General features: G+C 44.2%; 1 protein-coding gene across 2 annotated transcripts in view; it reads left to right on the top strand.

The window, feature by feature from the left end:
• Window positions 1-27,377, top strand: part of grm6a (glutamate receptor, metabotropic 6a) — a 90,565-nt gene that overhangs the window by 37,561 nt on the left and 25,627 nt on the right. For both annotated transcript variants that reach the window (XM_072681376.1, XM_072681375.1), the window contains exons 3-4: window positions 18,458-18,674; window positions 19,810-19,945. In XM_072681376.1, coding sequence (XP_072537477.1) covers window positions 18,458-18,674; window positions 19,810-19,945 — 353 coding nt within the window. The remainder of the gene's footprint in view (window positions 1-18,457; window positions 18,675-19,809; window positions 19,946-27,377) is intronic.

Genomic DNA, 27,377 nt, shown 5'->3' with positions numbered 1-27,377 from the left:
AGCATCCGTCTGTGCAGGCTAAGGAATAGTCTGGCGAAAAATCCATATCTAGAATTTCCACATACTCCTAAAATGTAGTCAATAAGCCGCAGGGTTATGGGACGTGGGGGAGCTGAGGAGGGCCGTAAGCATCCTCAGATTGGAGGATTGTTTAACTGCGAATGCTAAAAGACATAAAAATCTCTTCAGGTTGAACTGTTTAAACTGGACAAACTGTCTGAGGGTGGGTTCTTACAGACTGGGAAAGGACTACGCCTAGTCCTGGAGATGGAAATTCCCCACTGAACGGACAAGGTAGGTCTGGACCAGGCTCAATCCCTGTCTAAGGGCCCAATTTTAGCGACCTTTTGGTGTGCAGCTTCATTTAGGGCACGTTGGTGTGTCTTTGCTGTCGTAGCGACGGGACAACTTCGCCTTGCGCTGCTCGTAACACGCAAAAGGCATGTGCTAAGCCTCTTAATTAATCATGGGTGTGTTTAACACTGCGTTTTAACAACAATAAGCTGAATCACTTACCTCAGCAGACATTGGCTGCTTTGGGGGAGGAGCTAAACCCCCCAAAAAACAAAAAAGTGTGCAGGACTATACACTAGTTCTGGGGCTAAGGAAGGGTATTGATAGTGTCCCAGACTACTGGTTAAAGGCCAATCAGCCATAACATTAAAACCACAGAGAGGCGAAGTGAATAACATTATCTGGTTCAAGTGGCACTTGAGGTCAAGAAATAGGCAGCTATATTAGGCGGCTTGTGTATTTGTCAGTTCTTGAAGGGGATGCGTTGGAGGCACAGGAACAGGAATGGACCAGCATCAGAGTTTGAGATGCTTTGACCAGAACCAAATGGTGAGGTCTAGACGATTGGGTCAGGTATTCAGTGGACAGTACCTACCAAAGGTGCTCCAAGAAAGGACAACCGGTGCAACGACAGGCTCATGGGGGTTCTGAGAGATTATGTTTTTTACTGTTTTTAGCTAAAAAAGTAAAAGTATTTGGACACCTTCTCATTCATCTTTTCTTCTGACATCAAGACTATTAAAAAGAGTTGACCCTGCTTCTGTTGGAGTTTCTACTAGACTTTGCAGGAGCATTGCTGTGAGGATTTGATTACATTGAGCAACAAGAGCTCTAGTGAGGTCAGGATGTTGGATGATCACCACCCCACCTCGTCATCCCCAACTCCCTAGCTCATCCCATAAGTACTGGATGGAGCACCACCACCACCATCATTCCAGAGAACACAGTTCTTCCACTGCTCCACAGCTCAATGCTAGGGGGCTTTATAGGCCCCTCAAGCCCACAGAGAGTCCTATTGTATTAGCAATACTTTTCTGTAGCTGTATCTGTATCTGAAATTTAATTTAAAGGGGTGTCCACAAACATTTGGACATCTTCCATAATTTGTTTAACAGTCTATTCCTTTGTGTACAGGGCTAATGTGCTGGATTCCTGGTCAATTTGCGGTCAATTCCCAACTTCAGCTGCAGCACTGCAGTTCAGTAGATGACCTGCAGTCTGGCTTTGAAACTGAAGTTCACAGATATTGTGAATCAGATTTCCCGAAACAATTCATCCGAGTCTCTCGTGATCGGAATGAACGGGAACTGACCCCTAAACTTACCCCTTTTGTTGTAGTTAAAACAAATGTCACGGATGCTGGCCAATTCTAAAAGCTTTCCTCATGGACAGTTTAACGCTGTGCATCAAGCCATGCGAGCACTTTGCCGAGAGAGAGCGAGAGAGAGAGCGAGAGAGAGAGAGAGCTAGGCGGCCCCGGCTGTGCTCTGCACACAGCTTTTCCCACTGAAAATCCACGGCAGGCCGCACTGCAAGGCCCGGCGGATCAGCTTTTAGAGCAGATCGGAGATGGAGACTCTGACGTCCCGTCACACGGTGCCCGGCTTAATGACATTGTCTTCACCGGGAGCCGTCGAACAGCGGCTGAAGAGCCAGATAACCCATCAGGCAGCTGTTAGCTGTAGAATTAGAGGAGCCTTTCGGGACAATAAGCCTCTGGCAACCGCTCAGAGCCGCAGGCTAAATTTAGTAGTGTTGTACAGAGAGAGAGAATGAGAGAGAGACAGGAAATGAGACAAAGAGGGAGAGAGAGAGAGGGAGAGAAAGTGTGGGTAAGAGACAGGGGAAAGGATGCTCCAGAGCGCATTATTTTTTGAACAAGCCATAACAAATGTTTGATAGTGGAAGCTTCTTGAGGGCTTCATTCAAACCCCATTGTAAAGAGCATTTGGAGGACTTAATCATTTACAGAGAGCACAGCCACGGCTCAGAGGAGGTACGCCGTTTGATTAATGCGTTCTCCGCTCTTTTTCGCCCAGTAAATTCGCGGCACATCACAACAGTCCTTCAAAAATAATGCAGTCTCCATGGAAACTTGGGCCCAAGCGGCTTTCTCTAATTGCACTAATTGCGCGTTTAGTGTTTTGTAAGTGAATTAAAGTCTTCGCAGCGCTCCCTTTGAGAGATAAACTGTCTGTTCGGTGTTGTTAGGACAATTCTTAAAGAAACGACGGACGTTTTTCAACGTTTCATCAGACAGACGCATCACGTACCTTTTAACCTTCTGAGCCCAGCTTTACAAAAGCACAGCAGCGTTCAGGGCTCAGCTCGCCTTCATTGTTCCAGACAGAATTCATTGTGACTCAGTTCAGCTCGGTTCCATTGGTATAGCGCTTTTTTGGGGGTGATGTAACTAGCCACCCGTCAAGTGGCATACCCTTATGAAATGATCCTCCTTAAAGTTGGACGTGTTGTGTATTCTGAGATGCTTTTCTGCTAACCACAACCCACTGTGACCTTCACCCGACCCTGACCAGGAAGAAGCAGATTAGAAGATGGATGGATGGGTGTACATATTTGCCGGTGTCTAAATGAGGGGCCCAAGTTTAGGAGGCCCAAGGGTCTGCAAGCACTGCCCCAAGCCATTGTCCCGAAGCAGTATTACGGGAATGCATGTCTAGACCCCTAATGAGTGCCTCCCCCTCAGAACACGAGGAAGAACCACGAAAAGGATCTAGGCACAAAAGTATACAAGCTAGAACATATAGAAGATCCACTGAGGGGAGCCAGGACACAGAAGGAGAACCCGTCTTTCGTCCAGCAAGGATAGAAGTAGGACAAGCAGGGTTGTGAGTTCAAATCCCGAGCCATGCCACTTTGCCATACCCTTATGAAACCCATTATACCCTTTGCCAGACCCTTATTAAACCCAGTGCCAGAACAATAATGCTATGCTAAAATGCTAAAAACATTTTGTTTGTGGACACCCCTTCTTTTACTTTGCTTTACGCTACGTTACGTTGCACCCATTGCCGACACAAAGCTTGTCTAGTCCCTGTAGAGAGGTATTCCTAATTCAGTGGAACTCTCTGGAGCAGATAAACGTCAACCCACTAAAGCCCCCCAGCATGGAGGGAGCTGTAAAGCAGTGGAAGATGTGTGTGTTCTCTGGAATGATGGTGGCGCTCCAATCAATACTTTTGGGACGAGTTGGGGGGTTGGGGATGATGAGTTGGGGTGGTGATCATCCAGCCGCATCCTGACCTCACTAACAAGCTCTTGTCACTGAATGCAATCAAATCCTCACAGCAATGCTCCTACAAAATCTAGTAGCAACCCTTCCTCCCAGGACAGTAGACAGTTACTCCAACAAAAGCAGGATACGCTCTTTTTAATAGCCTTGATTTTAGAAGAAACAGTGAATGAGCAGGTGTCCAAATACTTTGGTCCTTATAGTGAATGTTCCTTTGAGTCTGGTCCAATTCTGGTCCACGTTGACAAGACTGCATCACACGGTTCCTGCAGATCTTTCAGGAGCACCTTCATGTTTCTTAGCGTCTGACCTCATCCTGAATCTGCCCTATTCAATTCAGCCCTGGTCGCTCTGGCTTGAGAGACGTCTGCTCCATCACCATGCTGGAAGTAGATGCTAGAAGATGGGTAAACTGTGATGGAAATATCCACATGGTCTGTGGTATTCAAGTGACGATATCAAAGTGTGCCCAGAGAACCTTCCTCACACCATTACACCACCTCCACCACTCTGGATCATTGACACAGGGCAAGTTGGTTCCATGGATTCATGCTGCTGGCACCAAATTCTGACCCTACCATCTGTGTTCCTCAGCAGTTCCCCAGATACATCAGACCAGATCTACATTTCTCCAGGCTTCAACTGTCCAGTGCTTGTGAGCCAAAGACCACTTCCGTCTCAGCTTTGTGTCCTTGGCTCAAAGAACTGCAAACCACCACGGTCTTCTGCTGCTGTAGACGATCCTCCTTAAAGTTGGACGTGTTGTGTATTCTGAGATGCTTTTCTGCTAACCTTGACCCACCGTGACCACCACCCGACCCTGACCAGAAGAAGCAGATTAGAAGATGGATGGAGGGGTGTACACATTTGCGGGTGTCTAAATGAGGGGCCCAAGTTTAGAAGGCTCAAGGGTCTGCAAGCACTGCCCCAAGCCATTGTCCTGAAGCAGTATTATGGAAATGCATGTCTAGACCCCTAATGAGTGCCTCCCCCTCAGAACACGAGGAAGAACCACTGAAAGGATCTAGGCACAAAAGAAACCAATCTAGAACATATAGAAGATGATCTGCAGAAGAGTTCAAATCCCAAGCCATGCGACTTTGCCATCAGCAGCCGGAGTCAGAGAGAGCACAATTGGCCGTGCTCTCTCCAGGTGGGTAGATGGCACTCCCCCCCCTCATCACTCGTCACAAGCAGTGTTGGCTGGCATAGGTGTCTGTTAGCTGGTGTGGTGGAGCTTGGGGACCTCAGAATGTGTCGGCTGCCCGGTGATGCCGCATTGGCGGCAGTTGGAAAAGAGGCGACGGCTGACTTTGCATGTATTGCCCTTACCCTCCTAGTGTGGGGAGCACTGCTAGTGCTAGGGGGAGCTATGAATGGGTGGGTTCCTTGGAAGACCCGAATTGGGAGATCTTACAGTGTATTACTATTTAATTATCTTAGGGTGTAGTTAGGGTGAGTTCTGAGGAGTTTGAGGGTTTGAGGTGGTCTTTCAGAAGAAATGGTGGGCTGGATTGCGTGGGACATAGAGAAGAGAAGATGGTGAGTAATAAGTTCCTTATGAGTGACAGGCACGGTTACAACTTCCAGAAACAAGTTTGGAGCTCATGCTGGGGTTGCAGCCATGAAGCTTATTATAAATCATGGCTGAGGTCAGAGCGAGATGTGATGATAATGTGTCATATTGACTCAGCCTTCTTTCTATCTTCATGCTTCAACACCTGAGAAAACCAGGGCCTTGGTGACCCAGTGGTCATTTGGACAGCTCTACTAACTGGATGTGTATTGTAGCAAAATATGACGGTACAATGGAGGATCACTGGGAGTACATCCTTAGGAAAAGGTTCTATGTATATATCACTCAATAGTGGAAGCCTAAACCTACATACCCTATATTGACAAAAGTATTGGGACACCTGCTGCTCCTCCTCCCCTGAAATGAAGGGTATTAAAAATAGTTTATGCTAGTTTTGGTGGAGTAACTTTCTCTACTGTCACTGAGCTGTGGAGCAGGTCAGTATGTTGCAGGATGTTTACCACCCCACCTCACCCCCAACTCCCCAGCTCATCCCAACCCAAGTATTAAATGGAATACCAACCATCATTCCAAAGAACAACTTGTCCTAACCCATACCTGTCTAGCTCACATCTGGCACCATTTGTCATGGTGCCAATAGGTTTATGTTGAGCTGCTCCAGAGAGTTTTATTCTATTGGCAGTACGTCTCCACAGGAACTAGACAAGCTGTGTGTGTGTGTGTGTGTGTGTGTGTGCATTTGCTCAATTGTGTCAGTAATGGGTGCAACGCAAAGTAGCTGAATGCATTCATTAGAAGGGGTGTCCACAAACCTTTGGACATATAGTGAAGATTAATATTTACCTACCCATATTCAAGTAGTTATGTGTGGATAAGGATCCATATGGATACACAGTGAAGCTCACAGTCTGCTGAATGCATTTTTCAAATCTGGCAACGACAAGGACCTGGAAACGGTCATACACGACCTACAGGCTGGCATCAGGGCTGCAAAACACAAGCACAGCAGAGATTGCAGCCTATTTCCGATCCAGCTCAGAACCCAGGCACATGTGGCAAAGCATATAAGCAATTACTGGCTATAAGAGCAAAGTCAGCAACTCGGTGACCACAGACGCCCACCTCCCTGCTGCAACGAGTACTTTCTCTGCTTGCTGTGAGACCACTGCTCAGGCTCAGCTTACCACCCTGCTCTGCTACCTTCCGCAGAGGAGCCAGCACCTAGCCTGACTACAAATGAGGTGAGGAGAACACTGGTGAGGGTCTTGACTCAGAAAGCGGAGGCCCAGATGGTATCCAGGACAGATCCTGAAAGCATATGTGCCACCGTCAACCTCTCCCTGGAATAGACTAGCATCCTCACCTGCCTTGAGGCCACAACCGTCCCATCCCTATCCCCCCAAAGAAACCCATCACCACATGCCTGCATGACTGCCGACCCATTGCTCTGACACCTGCAGTGATGAAAGACTGACTGAATGTCCAAATGTTTGTGGACAGCCATGCTAATGAATGCATTCAGCTGCTTTAAGTTACACCCGTTGCTGACACTAATCTGCAAATGCCTGTAGAGAAGTACGGCCAATAGAATAGGACTCTTTGGTTCAGATAAACATGAACCTGTTGGCACCATGCTGCCTAATGCCAGGCATGGGCTGGGGGCATTGTGAAGCTGTGGAGCAGTGGAAGAACTGTGCTCTCTGGAATGATGGTGGTGGTGGTGGAGCTCCATCCAGTACTTTTGGGATGAGGTGGGATAATGCTCTTGTTGCTGATTGCAGTCAAATCCTCACAGCCATGCTCCTCCAGAATCTAATAAAGCCTTCCTCCCTGGACAGTAGAGACAGTTGGAGACAGTTACTCCAACAAAAGCAGGAAACACTCTTTAATACTGTCCACTATACTGTATACTGACACTATACTGCAATAGTGTCCCAATACTTTTGTCCATATAGTGCATGTCCTGCACTTTAGACTGCATATGAACGGATGGACAGACGATGATTTGTCGGACAGTATTTTTGTTGTGTCAAAGAAAATAAGAGCTGTGGCCAGGCAGGCTTATTTATCCTTCACCCTGGCTTCCCTCAGTGCCTGTCTCCCTCTGTCCCTGTCTCTCTCTCTGTGTCCTGCTCCTTCTAATTCTCCTTCTATCTGACTCTCTCTTCATCTCTCTCTCTCTCTCCTCTCTCAGTCTGAAGGGGAGTTAGTCACCGCCACACAGGGACACTTTCCCCCAGAGAGAAAGCAACACCTCACCCATGGCTGCTGACTGTCAAAACACACTCTGTCCAGGAGACAGCAGCCATATAGCGTCACACTCACAGCCCAGAGAGAACAGACCCATTGCAAAAGCCCTCTCACAACCGCAGAGCCACGCTCAGCTCCCTCCCTCTCTGTGTAATCTTCTAGACCTCATTTACTGCGAGCCGTTTACTGGGCCACGCCGTTTATGCAACAATTTTTAATGCGGTTTTTAATTCATTTCTATTTTCTTCCAATTAAATGGTGGCCAGTTGTCTGTTAAGTAGGTCTCGCTCTCTCGTGGTCTCGCTCTCTCTCTCCCTCTCTGCCCTGTAATGCAGAATCACTAGGCTGGAAGGACAGGGGCCAGTACTTGCCGACGTTTCTAATATTGTTTTTATTTGACAGAATATTTGAGCTGTATTTGAACTGTATGATGGGTACTTAAGACCAATGAACTCAGAATATTGGCTATTGGCCATTGGCTGCATAGAGTAGTCCATGGCATTTTAACCAGGGGGAGTCTGGGACAAGAATATCTGTATATCTTATTAAAATAATGTCTTTATTGTGAAAATTTATTCTGTGGCACCCAGTGACCTCTATTATGGGTCCTGTAGCATTTCCTGTGACCCTGCCTGGTAAAGGACTCAGGCCTTGCCCTCAGAGCCTTCAGATATAGACCCAGATCTCATATTCACCAGTGTTTAGATGTGAAGGGCCCAGGACCTCATGAACATAGACTGTGACTAGCAACACATTTGCTAATACAGCATTAGCAATGCAGGCCGGCGACCGTTTGTACCTTCATTAATGCATTTTTTTCCTTAAATTAATTTTAAGCCTTTCTTAACTTTTGTTCTGTAGGCTGTTGGTTATTAGTTATGGGACCCACATTACATAATTTACAAAATTACATAAATATTTTTACATTTTAAATACATTTTACATTTTAAATTTAACTTTTTTTATTTATTCAAAGCACATTTCATGCATTAAAATATATTTCAGAATATATTGTCTATATTCTAAAAATAAAATATATAGTATAGTATATATACTATATATACTATACTATACTATATATTTTACTTTATATATACTCTACTATATATTTTACTATATATATATATTATATATACTATATATAATATTAAACAGATATGCAGCATATGTTAAAATTAAGTAAAATTAAATATACATGTAATATGTGAAAAACGTTTAATAGGTACAGATACAAGGTATACAAGAATCATTCAGCATTCGGATCATCTGATTTACATTTTTTAAACCTAGGAAAAAAATATTTGGAAAATATATTAATTAAAGTTATTTTCTTTGGCCAAGTTCCAACATGCTATATATATATGTAAAATGTATATGTATGTAATTTATATATATTTTTAAATTTTTAAAATTTATGTTATTTATTTATTTATTTATTTATTTATCTATTTATTACATTATATTTCACAGATATATTTGTGGCCATTTTTGGACAAATTTTTTAATTCTCTGGTAATAGAGGTTAGTAATAACACTTTAAATCAAACATTTGAAAAATGTTTAAAATTGTTGTAAAAATGTTGTAAAAATCTAAAATTAAGTAAATGTCATAAAATGACGATGAAAAATTACATCAAAATATCCAGGAAAACCGACTGTTCCTAGAACTGTTCTGAAGAGTGAAATTACGAGTTTTTTGAGAATTATTGAGAATCATTATGAAGAATGACAGTGTCCTTCATTTGAAATACATTTAGGGAGAAACACTTTGCTATAGTGAAGATGCACTTTGCTCTAACTGCCTCGACTATGTAATCAGCTGGTGTAATTGTGTATAATTGAGCTTGCTAACTGCTAGCTCAGCTACTCAGCTAATCGCAACTGCTCCACTGCTGTAAACCATGCCAGTCACCCACCCTCATTTTGCTGCTACACCGCAGTGTGCAGCACTGTCCTCTCAGTAGTGTTTCATTATCTGGTATCCAAATTTGCCCACTTTGGAGTTTTTACTATTAATGAGTTGGCTAGCTCGCTAACTGCCACAGATTGGAGGGGGGGTTTTGGGGGTTTCTTTTGGCTGATCCTTCTCTTGGTCTTGGTCATTTCAGAGAGCAAGTCCAGTTCTAATGTCTGCCAGTAATACTTACATGCATACATCTGACATATGGCCAAATATATGACTTATATTTTAACATATATAATTATATTACTTTATTATACAACATTGAAATATATGCAACATCAACTATATGGACAAAAGTATTGGGACACCTGTGTCTTCTGAAATCAAGGATATTAAAAAGAGTGTATCCGGCTTTTGTTGGAGTAACTGTCTCCACTGTCCAGAGAGGAAGGCTTTCTACTAAAGTTTGGAGCAGCATTGCTGCGTGGATTTGATTGCATTCAGTGACAAGAGCTCTAGTGAGGTCAGGATGTCAGATGATCGCCATCACACCTCATCATCCCCAACTACCAAACTCATCCAAAAAGTATTGGCTGGAGCACCACTATCATTCCAATGATTTCACATGACACATGACAAAAGTATTGGGACACCTGCTCATTCACTGTTTCTTCAGAAATCAAAGGTTTTAAAGAGTTTCTCCTGCTTTTGTTAGAGTAACTGTCTCTACTGTCCAGGGAGGAAGGCTTTCTTCTAGATTTTGAAAGATAATTGCTATGAGGATTTTATTGCATCCACTTATAAGAGTGTTAATGAGGTCAGGATATTGGATGATCACCACCCCACCTCATCATCATCCCCAACTACCAAACTCATTCGAAAAGTACTGGATGGAGCACCACCACCACCATCATTTCAGAGAACACAGCACTTCTACTGCTCCACAGCTCAATGCTGGGGGGGTTTATACCCTCTTATTGGCACCACGCCTGGCATTATTAGGCAGCATGGGGCCAATAGGTTCATGTTTATCTGCTTCAGAGAGTCCTATTCTATTGGCAGCACTTCTTCTCTACAGGTACCAGACAAGTTGTGTGCATTTGTGCAACATCTGTGTCAGCAATGGGCATCCACAAGTATTTGGACATGTAGTGTACCCAATCTACCAGATTCCAGTGTGGTAGTATCTTCCAGTGGGGAGAGAGAGAGAAAGACTGAGAGAGAGAGAGAGAGAGAGAGAGAGAGACAGACTCTCACTAATAGTTTGCATGCGGCTCAGCCGAGACTCAAACCTGAGTCCCTGTAGTACGTTATTCCGCATTTGCCCTCAAAGGCCTCAAAGGCCTGTGCTGCTTGTCACCACTTTGAGTAACATGAACTACAAGAGGAATATTCAAACGCCTGATTTGTCCACTTTGATGAGTCTGTCGAGGAATTTTGTTCATCCCCTTTTCATCTTGGGGGTATTTGTGGCTGCGTTTAAAGCCTCTAATTAGCAGTTCAGTCTAATTAATGATTATAACTGCTGCTCCAGGGTGCAGCGCGGAGTTTTCCGAGTCTGCTTTGAATCTGGGGTGAGAGCCAAGACGCTCAAATGAAGTTCGAACGCACTGGAACTTCATTTGAACTTCAATCTGCCTCGGTCTGTTGACGAATCCTCACGAGAGCTTCGGGCAGATGGATTGCTTAGAGAGAGAGGAAGGGTTAGCTAGATAGATAGAGATCGACTGATGGACAGACTCTTGAAAGAGCACTTCGGCCGACTTTAGCACACCTACCCGGCACAACCCAACACGTACAGTGGCATGCAAAAGTTTGGACACCCCTGGTTAAAGCAAAAAAAAGGGCCCAACGAGTCGCAAGGACCTCCACATACATTACATTCCACATACACTATTTGGACAAAAGTATTGGGACAGTGATTTGTTTATTGTTTCTTCTGAAATTAAGGGTGTTGTACCCCTCTAGTCCAGGCCTGGCATTGGGCATGGTGCCTTGTTTATCTGCTCCAGAGAGTCCTATTCTTTTGGCAGTACTCTTCTACTACGGAGCCTAGTCACGCTATATGTGTGTGTGTCTATCTATCTCAGCAATGGGTGCAACTTAAAGTTAACTGAATGCATTCATTAGAAGGGGTGTCCACAAATATTTGGACACATAATGAACTGGCTTCTTAAATTCAGTTACATCCAAACTGTGTGGTAAAGTAAAGGCGCTGTGTCGTGTGCTGGCGTTTCAGATGCTGTCTCTTTCAGATGTAATTAGTGGCATATTTGCTGTTGTGTATTAAGAACCGCAAGCCAGGCCTTTATTGCGTTATCACTGACAAACAAGCGGAGGCGCAATCTCGCCCTTTTATCGTCAAATAAACCAAACTAAACTAAGCAAATGAAGCTCTGGAGTCAGAGCAGACTGGAGCCATTACTGTGATTAAGAGACTGGATTTCTCAGCCCTCGCGCAAGAGAGAGAGGCACACTTCCTCTGACACAGAGTGTGTGTGTGTGTGTGTGTGTGTGTGTGTGTGTGTGTAAGTATTCAGAGCAGTTCCACTGCCTGATCCCAAAACAAGGCCGGCATACATTGTGCAGATTTTGATTGATGCTGTGTAAAGCCACCCATGGCTGTATGTATGTGTGTGTGTGAGAGTGTGTGAGTGTGTGTAAGCCCACTGATCTAATCTCTGCATTTTGACACCTCAGGAACAGGTATGAGGTGTTAGGGTTGAAGGCCTCAGCAGTAGGGGGCCGTAAAGCTCATTGGTTGTGGTTTTTAGGGGGTTTCTATGGCGGCTTTCCCTGGGTCCTCCCTGCCTCTGCCTGCCTCTGTCTCTGCTCCACTGTCCTCCACATCATTTGACTAAAACCCCTCTAATCCTCAATAGATAATCTGTCAAATGGCTTCCTCTCGTCTTCCTCCCTCCACACATTCCCCCCGTGTCTACCTGTGTCCCCTCTCGCTGACCCACATTTGTGGAGCTGACCTGCAGGGTCAGCTTGGGCCTTGTATTGCATCGTGCACTCACATGTGCTGGGTAATTTAACTTTACAATATGTGTCCAAATGTTTGTGGACACCCCTTTTGATGAATGCATTTTGCTACTTTAATTGCTGACAACAATGTGCAAATGCACACGCGCACACAGCTTGTCTAGACCCTGTTGAAAAGTACTGCCAATAGAATAGGACTCTCTGAAGCATGCCAGGCCTAATGCCAAGCATAACCCCCCAGCATTTAGCTGTGGAGCAGTGGAAGAACTGTGTGCTCTGAAATGATGGTGGTGTTCGAAATATATTTTAAATACATTGCATTTCATTCTAAAACACAATGATTTTTTCCATTTGGGTTCAATTTTCCCATTTTTCTCATTTTTTGACATAATGTAAATCTGGCAGTTTTTCTGTACATTGCCTCAGAAACTCATGATGAATTGATCAATAGAAATGAACCTTTAAAATGACTGTAAATTTATATGTAAAATATATTTACATTGACGTCCATTGAAAGTTAAGAAAATTACATATATATTTGATCAAATATAAAGATAAAGCTTTTAAGTTGATATGTGTACATCATGTGAGTCAAGACTGTTATGAAAGAGTTCTGAGGTTTTACAGCTGATGAGGGAGTTACTTATAACTAATAAACACCCTGAATAGCCTGTATTGCTCATTTCCTTTCCATTTCAACTTGTGTCAAAAAAAAGTTTTACTTAAACCACCTTTTACATTATGATTTTATTTTAATGCCAACATGAAAACTGTAATAAATACATAAAGAAAATGAAAAAGTCAAAATAATGAGAATAAGTTTATTTATTTATTATGTTCAGGTATTTTTGCCTATGGCCAATCAGCTGTGGTGGGAAGTATTTGACCAATGGCTGCATGTAGACTAATAGTCAAGTCAAATTTATTTGTATAGCTTTTAACAACTGTCACAAAGCAGCTTTATATAATTAGTAATTAGTAAAAGACAGAAAAAAGAAATACCATAAAAAGACATGAAAAACCTAAGACCCCCAGTGAGCAGCCAACGGCGACTCCCTCGGAGCTGGAGGAAGAAACCTTGGGAGGAACCAAGATTCAGGGACAAAGGGACCCGACCCGTCCTCCTCTGTTCAGAACTATTCATAAATTATTGATACAAGTCACCAACCCATCTATTCTGTTAAACTGCTCTGATCATAATCATAATATATTAATCATGGTGTAGTAGAACGTAATATAGTCATGGCAGTGATGGTCAGAGTAGTGAGAGTAATGATGAGATGGTTAATAGTGGTGATATTAATAGTGGCATAGTTAAGAGTCCATTTAGGTTTGAACATGGTCATTAGGCAGGTAGCAGTGGTAGGAGGGTGTGCCGCTAGTCTGGCGTGGGTGGTGGTGTTGGGGGGTGGGGGTTCATAAAATATAAAGATATATAAAATGAAGAAATGCAATATTGGTGCAATATTGATTTCTTGCACATCACATAATTATAATTGAATGTTTAATTCATCAATACTGATTTGGTGGAAATGTTAGGTACATTAAACAAAGCCAAAAAAACCCAAAAAATGGTTGGACGGCAGTGTCCTAGTGTATCCACCTCTATGAAAAGCGTGTACCAGATGCTACTTCAGTACTGGTCTATTGAAAAGAGTGATAACCATGCTCCTTGCAGCCTTACCTGAGACTTGAGCGAGCATTTCGAAGTGGGCATGTGTTTGCTGACATGTCAGCAGATGCTAAAGCTGCTCCATTTTTCCCTTCAGAAGAAACAGCTGCGTCTGAAACCTCATTGTGGAGTTTTATCTATGCTGAGGGGCTTATCTGACTCATTCATGAAGTGCACTGCCCTGCGACCAGACATATTAGTACACTGGAGGCTAACGGGGACTGGATTAAAGTTTGGCAAAAAAACCCAACAAAAACAATTAACGTAGTAAATGGGTTGTGGTCAATGTGATTAACACGGAACTGTCAGTCTAAATGCACTGCGAATGTAATTCCTGGGTCAGGTCTCCCTGACCAATTACAGCTAGTCTGTGCAGGCCAGTGGAGTCAATAGGGAGTTGATGCGGATGCGTCACGTTACCCGTCCCGCACTCGGAGTCTTTCGTTAAAAAATACAGAGAAGAAACGGTGCTTTGAACCTGCCCCATTTGCGTGACCTTGGATGCCATGGATGTTACGGTTTTGCGATGCTACCCAATTTGGACTGATGCATGTATGTCACTTTTCGGTGGCAGCCATAGCTGCACGATATGTGCTACGTGGGCTTTTATGGGCTTTTGTGCTTCAAGCGATGACTACAATTATTCAAATGCTGTGATATTATGTATATATGTATGGTATGTACCCGCTGCCACGTGTTATGGTTTGTGTGCGCTCTGTAAGCTCATTAATTCCCTCTGGTTAACTCAGTATTCGTGGGTAAATGTCACTAAAAGGTCAGGGACGCAACCACCCATTTATTCTGCTGTAGGCAACACTAGATAGATTTATTCCGTATGGGTCAATTTTGTCATTTACCACTTTTGGACATAATGTGAATCTGGCAGTTGTGTCAGAAAGTAATGATATAATAGAAATGCTCCAAAAACGTAACCTATATGTACGCATAATACAAGACAACCATATTCACCGTTAGTGTTGGACACAGAGGGAATTTGGCTTCTGCCTTTAACTCATCTGTACAGTGAAGTGCAGTGAACACTCCATTACATACACACCACTGAAACACACTGAGCACACATGCCTAAAGCAGTGGGCAGACATAGCTGCAGTGCCCGGGGTACAGCAAGGGTAAAGGGCCTTGCCACAAACCTGTCATAAATAGCCCAGACCTCTTACTGCTATATTAGCTAAGCAGGAATCTGTAATCTGAGACACTTTGAGAACTGTGAAGTTCTGGATGACTGGACTGGGCATGACTGGACTCAGGACATCTCCAAAAACACCACGTAGGTCTTGTGGGGTGCTGGTGGTATGCAGTGGTGGTGAGAAGGCGAGACTTAAGAAGATTCACCAATGGCGGATGTAGATGCAGGTACATTTAGACCAATAGTGGCGGTGAAAAGGCAGGACATAAGCAGATTGACCAATGGCGGATGTAGATGCAGGTACATTTAGACCAATAGTGGCGGTGAAAAGGCAGGACATAAGCAGATTGACCAATGGCGGATGTAGATGCAGGTACATTTAGACCAATAGTGGTGGTGAAAAGGCAGGACATAAGCAGATTGACCAATGGCGGATGTAGATGCAGGTACATGTAGACCAACAGTGGTGGTGAAAAGGCGGGACTTATGCAGATTGACCAATGGCGGATGTAGATGCAGGTACATGTAGACCAATAGTGGCAGTGAGAAGGTGGGACTTAAGCAGATTGACCAATGGCAGATGTAGATGCAGGTACATGTAGACCAATAGTGGTGGTGAAAAGGCGGGACTTAAGCAGATTGACCAATGGCGGATGTAGATGCAGGTACATGCAGACCAATAGTGGCAGTGAGAAGGTGGGACTTAAGCAGATTGACCAATGGCGGATGTAGATGCAGGTACATGTAGACCAATAGTGGTGGTGAAAAGGCGGGACTTAAGCAGATTGACCAATGGCGGATGTAGATGCAGGTACATGTAGACCAATAGTGGATGAGGCACCACCACCATCATTCCAGAGAACAGTTCCTCCACTGCTCCACAGCTCAATGTTGGGGGGCTTTATACCCCTCTAGCCCACGCCTGGCATTAGGCAGCATGGGGCCAATAGGTTCATGTTCATCCGCTCCAGAGAGTCCTATTCTGCTGGCCGTATTGTGGGTGCAACTTAAAGTAGCTGAATGCATTTCTTCAAAGGGGTGTCCACAAACATTTGGACATAGAGTATAATTAACCCGGCAGCATAATCATGTGTAGGAACCTAGAGAACGTGTCTTATTTACAGAGGACTGAAGAGTATGTTGGTCCAGAGCAGTGATTGGCACTGGAGCTATTGACCTTTTATAAACATCCAGCAGCGGGAGGTTGGTGCTGCCCCTGCTGTTAGGTGACTAATTATTGAGCGTAATAACAATAGGAGAAAATTACCTCTCATGCCGCTTCTCGGAACAGAGCGTGTGTTTCAGTCTGTGGCTGAATGAGCTCCTCTGTTTCAGCGTCCACAATGGCTAATTTGTTCAGCCTCCTTTGATCTGCAACAACCACCATGGAGTCCAGACTGACTCTCCAGACAGAGCCGGCCTCCTTAATCAGTCTGTTAAGTCTGTTTGCAAGTCGCTGTGATTCTGTTGTTCCAACAATTCGTGTGTGTCCATGACTGCCTCCTTGCATCTTAGCACCAGTACTAAGTGTTATCCACCTATGGTCAGGTCCCTGTATGACCTATGGTAATGCCAAGAGTGAGCAGGACCTGGTTCCTCAATACAGCTTCTGCTGCCAAATAGTCAACACTAGCTAATCGTCATGGTCACGCAAAAGTTTGCATCTCTATTTACACTTTCGGACATTTTTCAAGGCTCTTCTTTACGTTCATGAAGAATGGACCTGCTGTCGCTGCTGTTGCTGTTTTGGAGATGCAAGGTTTTTGCGTGACAGGGACATCAGTCGCTTCACCATTGGCCACCATTGGCTTCACCATTGGCCATCCAAATACTTGTGGACACCCCTTTCAATGAAGGCTTTGCTGACACAGATGTGCAAATGCACACACTTACACAATGTATTTAAATTCACCTACAAAGGTACTGCCAATAGAATAGGACTCTCTGGAGTAGATGACCATGAACCTATTGGCCCCATACCTGGCTTTAGGCAGCATGGGGCCAATAGGTTCATGTTTATCTACTCCAGAGAGTCCTATTAGTAGCAGAGAGGTATAAAGCCCCCCCAGCATTGAGCTGTGCAGCAGTGGAAGAGCTGTGTTCTCTGGAATGATGGTGGTGGTGGAGCTCCATCCAGTACTTTTGGGATGAGATGAGGAGTTCGGGATGATGAGGTGGGATGATAATCATCAGCCAACATCCTGACCTCACTAATGCTCTTGCTGCTGAATGCAATCAAACTCCAAACTCCAAGTGTAGTAGAAAGTCTTCCTCTCTGTAAAGTAGAGACAGTTACTCCAACAAAAGCAGGATCAACTCTTTTTTTAATAGCCTTGATTTCAGAAGAAACAATAAATGAGGTGTCCCAATACTTTTGTCCATATAGGGTATTTCCTGGCCTTTCTAGCATTTCTCTTACACAAACGGTTCTTTACGGAACCAAAAGTGGTTCTTCTACGGCATTGCTCACAGAACCCGTTGTAGCACCTTTATTTTTGAGCTCTGCTTTCACTGACTCTGATGAAACAAGCTGGATGGGTCATTTGTGTTTATGTAAGATGTTGCCAGGCAACTAATTACAAAAGTAAATTACGAGGTAAACGCAGAGCTGTTTAATGTGTTACCTTTATCCTTTTATTTCCTGTAGCAATTATTGGAATTGTGATTTAGATTACTTGTCGGGTGTATTTCAATCTTTTTAATATAACTTTTGCTCTTTGAAGTGTAACATAATCTCTCTGGCATTATTATAAATTGCACTTTCACATGACAAAAGTATTGGGACACCTGCTCATTCATTGTTTCTTTAGAAATCGAGTTTCTCCTGCTTTTGTTGGAGTGACTGTCTCTACTGTCTCTACTAAGGCTTTCTACTAGATTTTGGAGGGTCATTGCTATGAAGATTTTATTGCATCCAGCAATAAGAGTGTTAACGATGTCAGGATATTGGATGATCACCACCCCACCTCATCATCCCCAACTACCAAACTCATCTGAAATGTACTGGATGGAGCACCACCACCACCATCATTCCAGAGAACACAGTTCTTCCACTGCTCCACAGCTCAATGCTGAGTGGCTTTATACCCCTCTAGCCCACGCCTGGCATTAGGCAGCATGGTGCCGATAGGTTCATGTTCATCTGCTCCAGAGAGTCCTATTCTATTGGCAGTACTTCTCTAAATAGACTAGATAAGTTGGTACATCTGTGTCAGCAATAGGTGCAACTTAAAGTAGCTGAACACACTGGAACAGAATGGAGTGTCCACAAACATTTGGACAGACAGTGTGTACACCTGCTGCTCCGCAGTTTTTCTTAACATACATTTCTAAGATCCAATTCTAACAATTGAATAGATATTGATGATTAAGATGGATGAAGATGTTCACCCATCCATATGTCTCTTTTGTAGATTCCTCAGATCAGCTACGCGTCGACAGCCCCAGAGCTCAGCGACAACAACCGCTATGACTTCTTCTCGCGGGTGGTTCCTCCAGACTCCTACCAGGCGCAGGCCATGGTGGACATCGTGAAGGCTTTGGGCTGGAACTACGTCTCCACGCTGGCCTCAGAAGGCAACTACGGAGAGAGTGGAGTGGACGCCTTCGTCCAGATCTCCCGAGAGGCAGGTACAGTATAGTCAGCTGCTTCAGTAAGGGTCTTTTCTATCACCTGTGAATCAACAGTCTGTAAACATTGCTACTGTAAAGCTGCCCTCTGACCAAGCATATCTGGCTGGCGTATGAATTTCATTGTCATTGTTCTGGTTTAACCCATAAGCTCATTAAGAAACCCTTCATGAGGTCATTTGGGTGTTCAGGCAGGAGACATATGGGTGAGTCTAGGTAGACGGATGATGGCAAACCAGATGTTCCACATCTTTCAGTGCAGCGTTGGAAAATTCGGCCTTGCCCTTTGCTAGTGCACCATAGCAGTTAGTGGACTGTTCCCTCAAGAGTTCAATGAGCCTCACTCACCAATACTGCACCTGTTCTTCAGAAAAGTCCTAACAAAAGATCTATGTCAGATTAGCGCAGAATTGTCCACAGCTCTGCTCTCATAATGATGGATCCCATTGTCCCAAATATGAAAACATTGGTGGATGTATAAAGAAATTCTTTGGTAGCTCAGCTTAACACTGGACCAAGTCTCAATTCCAGCTATGAAGAGAAGACTTGAGAAGAGCTGGAGGTTTGACTACAGGTGGAGTGGCAGTAGGAAAGTCATCGCTAAGATGGAAAAATCAGCACTGACAGTAGACTACTGACAAATTGAGGGTGTTCTAAAACTTTTGACTGGTACTATATGTAATACAGACTTAAATACACTCTTTATCAACAGAGCAGGTCTATCAGACTCGATGCAGGCCTTTGTGCACTTTCTACAGCAGCTTTAGCCTACCCTTACATCTGACACCTTAGATACGACTCAGCTAATTACACGCCCTGAGGGGGAGCTGAATAAGTGACGTGGCTCTCCAGGCCTGGATCAGGTTTGACATTCCCGCTCTGTCACCACACTCCTGAGACGGAGGCTTTTTTGTGTCTCAACCGAACCAAATTAGTTGTCCTATTAATATCCCACACAGCACTGTACGTCCCAAAGTGCCCTAAAAGGTGGTCAGAAAGAGCATGTCCAAGACAGCTGTGTGCATTTATACCCATCTGCTGTCTCCAAGTTCTCTGGGGTCATTAATATAGATTGGTGCAGGTCACCTTCAGAAAGACAAATTTCAGCATCGGTGTCCGTCTTCTCCCGACACAGGAGGCCTGTGCATCGCCCAGTCCATGAAGATCCCCCGAGACCCCAAACCTGGAGAGTATGACAAGCTCATTAAGAGATTAATGGAGACCCCGAACGCTCGTGGGGTCATCATCTTCGCCAACGAGGACGACATCAAGTAAGTGAAGCTTGATGATAGTTGGGTTTTTTTTTTTGGAATGCGCTGGTGAAGCTGTTAGTGGAGCTGGACGGTGAAGGCAAGCCAGCTGCAAATTGCCTCATTGCTGAGATGATGCAGATGCACACCTGCTGTTTGATTGCTCTTCGTAAGGAAACTGACAGTAAATGATCTGATATGTATTCAATGTCAGAAGATGGAATTGCCTTCTAACTCTACCTGTAATGATTTTACATTTTCAATTACTGCCAGTCTAGTGGATTTTTAGACCACGGCATTTATGGAGAGTAACAAAAAAGAAACACTTCTGAAATGAGCTTTTAGAGTTTTCTTACTTTTTTAAAGGGCCTGTATCCTGGAAAAGGTGTGGAAAAGGTGTGTTTCAACCAGGATTAGTTTATAAACGAGGCACAATACAAGATATCCAGTCGGAGCTCATTTACAGAGGTCATTTACATATACCAGTCTTAAAGTCTAAAACTCTTGAGGCATAAAAAAAGGTCAGTGAGAATGAAAGAATACATAAAGAAAGATATAGTGAATTCTGACTGTTTGTGGTACAGTAAGTACAGTAAGTATGCTAGGCAATGTAATCGCCAATTCAGTTATTTTTTAGAGGGCTGGTATCCTGAAAAACTGAATTATGAAATAAAAGAGTGTGTTGTAGTCTGTTAAAACTGTAAATACAAGTTGCAAACCATCTAGTTTCCGTCCGCTCTCCAGTCCGTACAGTCCATATGAGAAAACTGACCCTTTTAAAGGTCATAAAAAATTAAAAACCTGGTTATATATACACCTATTCAACCTACCGCAGTTTAAAACTCTGAAGTCTAAAACTCTGAGGAATATAGAAAGATCAGATACAGTGAATTCTGACTATTTGTGGTACATACACTCACATCAGTTAGTCTGCAGATTGTACAGTAAGTATGCTAGGTCGTGTAATAGCCAGTTCAGCTCATTTTTATTTTTTTATTTTTTAAAGGGGCCATATCCTGGAAAACTGATTTTTCAAAACAATGGATCATCCAAGGAAACTGATTTTCTTAAACAGCCCTTTTAAATCATTCAAATCTTTGTTTTTGTGATGTCACAATACAGGACGTCCAATCAGTGCAAAGGTCATTTGGATATCATCGCTGTCGCGCAAAAAAACTTAAATCTCTTGTAAAGTTACTATTTTGGAGAGACACGGTTTTTGCGTGACAGCGACGATAGACCAGTTTTAAAGGCACAGTAACAATTACAGCATGTTTCATAAGAGAGGATTAAAGAGCCTTATTCAGTGAATTATATACGCCAGTCAGCCATAACATTATTACCACTCAGTGGTGAAGTGGAAAGCATTGATTTTCTTCATCTACAGTAGCGTCAGTCAAGTGGTGGGATCTACATATTAGGCAGCAAGTGAACAGTCAGTTCTTGAAGGTGATCTGTTGAAAAATGGGCAAGCTTAAGAACCTTAGACACTCTGGCAAGAACCACACTGTGATGGTTTGACTGGGTCAGAGCATCTCCAAAACATCAGGCAGGTCTTGTGGGATCTTCCCCAGTACGCAGTGGTCAGTACCTTCCAAAAGTGCTCCAACAAAGAACAACCCGTGACCTGAGGCTCCTTGATGCTCATAGAGGCCTTACCCACCTACAGCATACAGGACTTAAAGGATCTGCTGCTAGTGTTAGGCTTGGTGCCAGATACCACAGCAGGACACCTTCAGAGGTCTTGTGGAGTCTGTATCTCGATTGGTCAGATCTGTTGCGGCGGCACAAGGGGGACCTACTCAGTATTGGGCAGGTGGTACTAATGTTATGGCTGATCTCTGGGCTCTTTAAAGTCCAAGAAAGGACACCCGGCGACAGGATCATGGGCTCCTAAGGCTCATTGATGCTCACAGAGGCCTCACCCACCTCACAACTTACAGGACTTAAAGGATCTGCTGCTAGCATTAGTCTTGGTGCCAGATACCACAGCAGGACACCTTCAGAGGTCTTGTGGAGTCCGTGCCTCGATTGGTCAGATCTGTTGTGGTGGCACAAGGCGGACCTACTCAGTATTGGGCAGGTGGTACTAATGTTATGGCTGATCTCTGGGCTCTTTAAAGTCCAAGAAAGGACACCCGGCGACAGGGTCATGGGCTCCTAAGGCTCATTGATGCTCACAGAGGCCTCACCCACCTCACAACTTACAGGACTTAAAGGATCTGCTGCTAGCATTAGTCTTGGTGCCAGATACCACAACTGGACACCTTCAGAGGTCTTGTGGAGTCCGTGCCTCGATTGGTCAGATCTGTTGTGGTGGCACAAGGGGGACCTACTCAGTATTGGGCAGGTGGTGCTAATGTTATGGCTGATCTCTGAGCCCTTTAAAGTCCAAGAAAGGACACCCAGCGATAGGGTCATGGGCTCCTAAGGCTCATTGATGCTCATGGAGGCCTCACCCACCTCACAGCTTACAGGATCTGCTGCTAACATATTGGGCAATATTCAATATCAATATTGGACAGGTGGTACTAATGTTACGGCTGATCTCTGGGCCCTTAAGCAATACAGAGTAATACAGTGAGCATCACCTTGTAGTAAGTAGATTGACAGGCGTCTATCGCGTCCTCTTGTAGGCGGCCAGTAATGCACGGCGTGTTCAGTCGTTTTGTTCTAGATCGCCCTGTTGTCTGGAACAGGCTGTGTAGCAGCGATGCTGTAAATACACTCATATTGTCTGAAATGTGATGATGCTGCAGTGGTAACAAGGGCACAAGTGGATTATTATTTTTCCCGGCTGACCTGCGTTCTGATCTGTTAGAGCTCGGCGTGGGCGCATCGGGGGAGATGCAGAGCAAATGTATGGGGAGGAAAACAGGACCCTGCTTATTTGCTAGGGAATGGTAAGCAGCATAATTAGAGAGCAGTCCCTTTGATGTTTAGAGAAGCTAATATGGGGCACGTCAACTTTGACAAGCATGCAGTCATGTCTGCATGAAAATTCAATTAGATTTCGAGTAGTGGAGCAGAGAGAGGAGCACGGCGAGTAAGAGCATGACCCCGGTTCAAATGACCATGGCATATTGCTTTTAAAGCGCAAGGTTTAGCGAGGGACACAGGACACAGGCTTAAAGATGCTATGGTAAAGGTGCACGTATTTGTCACTGTACAGCGAAATGTGTCCTCCACTTAATTTAACCCATCTGTGGTAGTGAACACACACACTCTAGTGAGCTAGGGGCAGTGAGTACACACAGACCCAGAGCAGTGGGCAGCCAATTCCAGCGCCCGGGGAGCAGAGAGGGTAAAGGCCTTGCTCAAGGGCCCAACAGTGGCAGCTTGCCAAGCCTGGGAATCGAACCCACAACCCTGTTATCGATGGCCAGACACTCTAACCGCTGTTATTAAATATGCATTGTGTTTGCTAGCACATTTTAGACTGACCAAAAGAAGTCTGTTAGACCTTGTTTACGCCTGGACATGTGTCTTAAACATGAGGATTATACCTGGATAAGGCCAAGCCACATAAAAATGCAGATTGCTGTGTGGGACAGAATATGTGCCTCCTTAGTAACACTTCAGCTAAATTAGCTAGCTAACTATTGTGCTAGCATACTAGATTGTTGTTGATTGTTAAGACTAGATTTACTTCAGAAATCATTTTTAGTAGCGTAAGTTGAACGGCAGTGCCAATACGTTTACGAGATTATCCTCAGTATGTATTGAAATAATAATTTGTAACCGTTTATTGATTGTTTTCTTTTCCCCTGATTCCTGTTAGCTTCACTCTAGTGCTAGCTAGCATAACAGCTCATTCAGCTTAGTCTTAGTATATTTAAGTATTAGAAAATATTTAAGGAATGCCATCATAACTGGCTATAACATCTGCATTTATTGATTATTTACTTTTCTATGATTCCAGTTGAGCGTAACTCAAATGCTAACTAGCATCATAACTTAGTAATACTTCAGCTAGCTAAATTAGCTATTGTGCTAGCATGTATACTACATTGCTGGGCCAACTATCATATATATAAATTAGACTTACTTCCGAAATAAGTGCTATGCTATGCTCGTTTGTTAGTGATTATGCTCAGTATGTATTTAAATAATAGTCTGTAACCATTTATTGATTGTTTACATTTCCTCTGAGTCCAGTTAGCCTTACATAGGTACAAGCTAGCATACTAAATCGTTGGGTCACTTACAAAATATATTAAGACTAGATTTACTTCCGAAATAAGTGTTATGCTATGCCAGTTATGATTATTTATTGCATATTGCTGTGCTACACCAATATGAGTCCTTGTTCAAGACTCCTAACACTACATTGACCCTCCTCTGTAATACAAGTAACCTTGGAAGTCGCTCTGGATAAGAGCATCAGCTAAATGCCGTAAATGTAAATTTAGTTTATTTCTGAATTTTCACCAATTTAGATCACCAATTACCCAACCCATACATACCCCTCCCGTCCCATCCCATCCCATCCCATCCCATCCCATCCCATCCCATGCAACGCCCCCAAGACCAACTCGCACCCCCTTCGACACCTGTGCAGCCAGCCACACCTCTTTTTCAAACTGCCACCGATGCCACGTCACCAGGTAACCAACGCACCTGAATGGAAGCGCTGTATACCCGGCTCTGACGCACCGGCTAGCAGAAGCCAGTGATGGCCAGCACCACACTAGTGTGATGTGGGGGATTAGCGCCATCTACACACCCTAGAGAGAGCAAGGCCCATTGTGCTTTCTCCAGGGCCCTGGCTGCTGGTGGTTGATTCGAACCAGCGATCTTCTGATCACAGCGACAGCGCCTTTGTTCGCTGGACCACCCGGGGCCCCCCTATGCTCCTTTGTTAGAGATTATCATCAATAAGTATTGGAATATTAGTCTGTAACTGTTTATTGATCGTTTACCATTTTCCCTCTGATCCCAGTTCCTGTCGTTTAAGCTGTGGAAAGCACAGAAGCCGATCCTCTGCTTCTCTTGTCCTTATTAAAAATGAAGAAGAACTTGACCAAAAGTTCTGACATTTCTCGAATGTTGCAAGCTGAACATGATTTGTGCAATGCTACTGCAGAGGGGTTTGACCCGACCCGCTATGCACGTTGTATCTGCCTGTAAAATGTCAGTTGGGTAGGGGCAGGGGTGTGAAGGCTGTCTGCGTGTACGGCCTTCCTGATTTTATCTCCGGCTTTCGCTGACCTTTCGGTATTCCGCTGTTAGGCTCTGATATTTAAGACAGGTACTGTGGCCCTCTCATCTTGACAGCACCTTGTTCGTAGACTTGACAGCCTCAATGGCTGCAGTAGTGAAGGATGAAAAGCCCCAAGTGGAGATGGAGAGATGTAAAACATTTGCCTTCGGCGGCAGCGGCGCTCCGGAGTGACAGACTGTCAGGTCTATGGTTCAGGGTCAAATGATTCAAAGCTTCAATCAGGAACTGCTGAAACAGGACTCTGTGTCATAAAATTACAGCTTAGCTTCTGATAAATGTCCATATTGAGACTTTTTGTATGCTTCATATCACATCACTGTCGGAGCACAACCTCTGATGTCTCTGAAATTACCTTAAAGCTGCTGTCAACCCAAATACAAACATCTCAGTGAACCAAATGTTTGTGGTCACCCCTTGTAATCAGTGCATTCAGCTGCTTTAAGCTACGCCCATTGCTGACATAGATGTGCGAATGCACGCATGTAGTCCAGTCCAGTCCCTGCATTGTCTAGAGAAGCATTACCGATAGAATAGGACTTTTGTAATGCCAGCCATGGAGGCCATTAACACTAGCGGTTATACATTGTAATGGCAGTTACTCAGGGGTGCATGTACCCATGGACGCACATGTCCTGGAGACCTGATTGGCTGATGCTGCTGATGTTCCTAGCCAGCTTAGCTCTCCACCAGCTAAGGGTATGTTTTGGTTTCATCAATTAACGGGTCTATGAGCATGACCTAACGACCTGACCAGACTAGTTAGCCAGAATGACCAAGGTTGTTGATTACCATGACCAGCATTTACCATTACATTTATATTTAAGGCATTTAGCAGACACTCTTATCCAGAGCAACTTACCAAAGTGCTTCACTGTTTACTCAGAAAAGAATATCCATAGCTAGTGTGTATCGGCTGGAATCCAAAAGACACGTCTAAGCGTAGAGCATTGAGCACTGAACACCTCACTAACACTTTTCTCACTGAATGCAATCAAATCCTCACAGCAGTGCTCCTCCAAAATCTAGCAGAACCCCTTCCTGCTGCTCCTCCCTGGACAGTAGAGACAGCTACTCCAACAAAACCAGGTTAAACTCCTTTTAACACCCTTGATTTCAGAAGAAACAATGAACGAACCGGTGTCCAAATACTTTTGTCCATATAATGCATTTGGCCTCGTGATTTTTAACCATTCAGCCGTCTTTAAAAGGGTGAAAGTGAAAGTGAAATTGGCAGTGGTGCATCCACGGACGCGTAACCCACCCCACGGCCGTGTCTTCTTGAGATGTATTATCTGTCAGAGCACAGTCGGTATGAGATATCAGAGCACGGAGGCAAAAGCGCTCAAGCTGAAGTGACTACAGTGAAGGGCGTTGGGTGTGGGCAACGCAAGCAGGAATCGGGTCAATCATGCAAACACTGTTAGCATTTGCAAAGGTGCAGCACTGTGGCCTGGTGGCTATGAAAGTCAACAAATCTTCGAAGCCACATTAGCATGCGTTGACTAGCAAACAAGCTCCCGAGAAAGAGGTTTATTTGCTTGCACACTCTGCCCACAGCCCAGACTGCCAGGCAATCCAAATTACAGCCGTCCAGGACAATACAGCTAAAAGCACAGATTAACAAAATAAGCTTCTTTAACTGCACCCCTGAATCTATCCAATCCCTACTGAAAACAGAACAGCTTAGGCCATGCTGGCCTGTGCTAGTCTGATGCTGGTTTAGCTGGTCACCCAGCACACCAGTACCCAAAACATAACGTTTGCTGGCTTATGCTGGTCTCGTTTCTGTTCCTCCATCACGAAATATTCACACAATGGCGCCAACAATGAAGTTACAAAGTTTTCATACGCCAGATGGGATGCTGTAATTGTTGGAAAGCCTCTGGCTTTGCGGTACCAATAGCAGGCCTGCTCCTTGAAGGGATTCCTAATTGAGTCTTTAATTTGTGTGGCATGTTGCTAACAGCCTCTCCAACCGGCTGCCATGACAAACACGCGTGCCGCAGTTTCTCTCCTATCAAAGCTTATAGGGCTGTGAACGAACACTGTGTGCTGGAGAGGTGTGAACGGGTCCACTAAATGTCAAAAAGTTTGTGGACACCCTTTCTGATATATGCATTCAGCTGCTATAAGTTGCATCCGTTGCTGACACAGATGTGCAAATGCACACACACACACACACACACACACACACATACACAAACACAGCTTGTCTAGTCCCTGTAGATA

Source organism: Salminus brasiliensis, chromosome 6 (genome assembly GCF_030463535.1).
Source record: "Salminus brasiliensis chromosome 6, fSalBra1.hap2, whole genome shotgun sequence".
Lineage (NCBI taxonomy): Eukaryota > Metazoa > Chordata > Actinopteri > Characiformes > Bryconidae > Salminus > Salminus brasiliensis.
The sequence above is the reverse complement of the archived record's forward strand: the minus strand, read 5'-3'. Positions and strand labels throughout refer to the sequence as shown.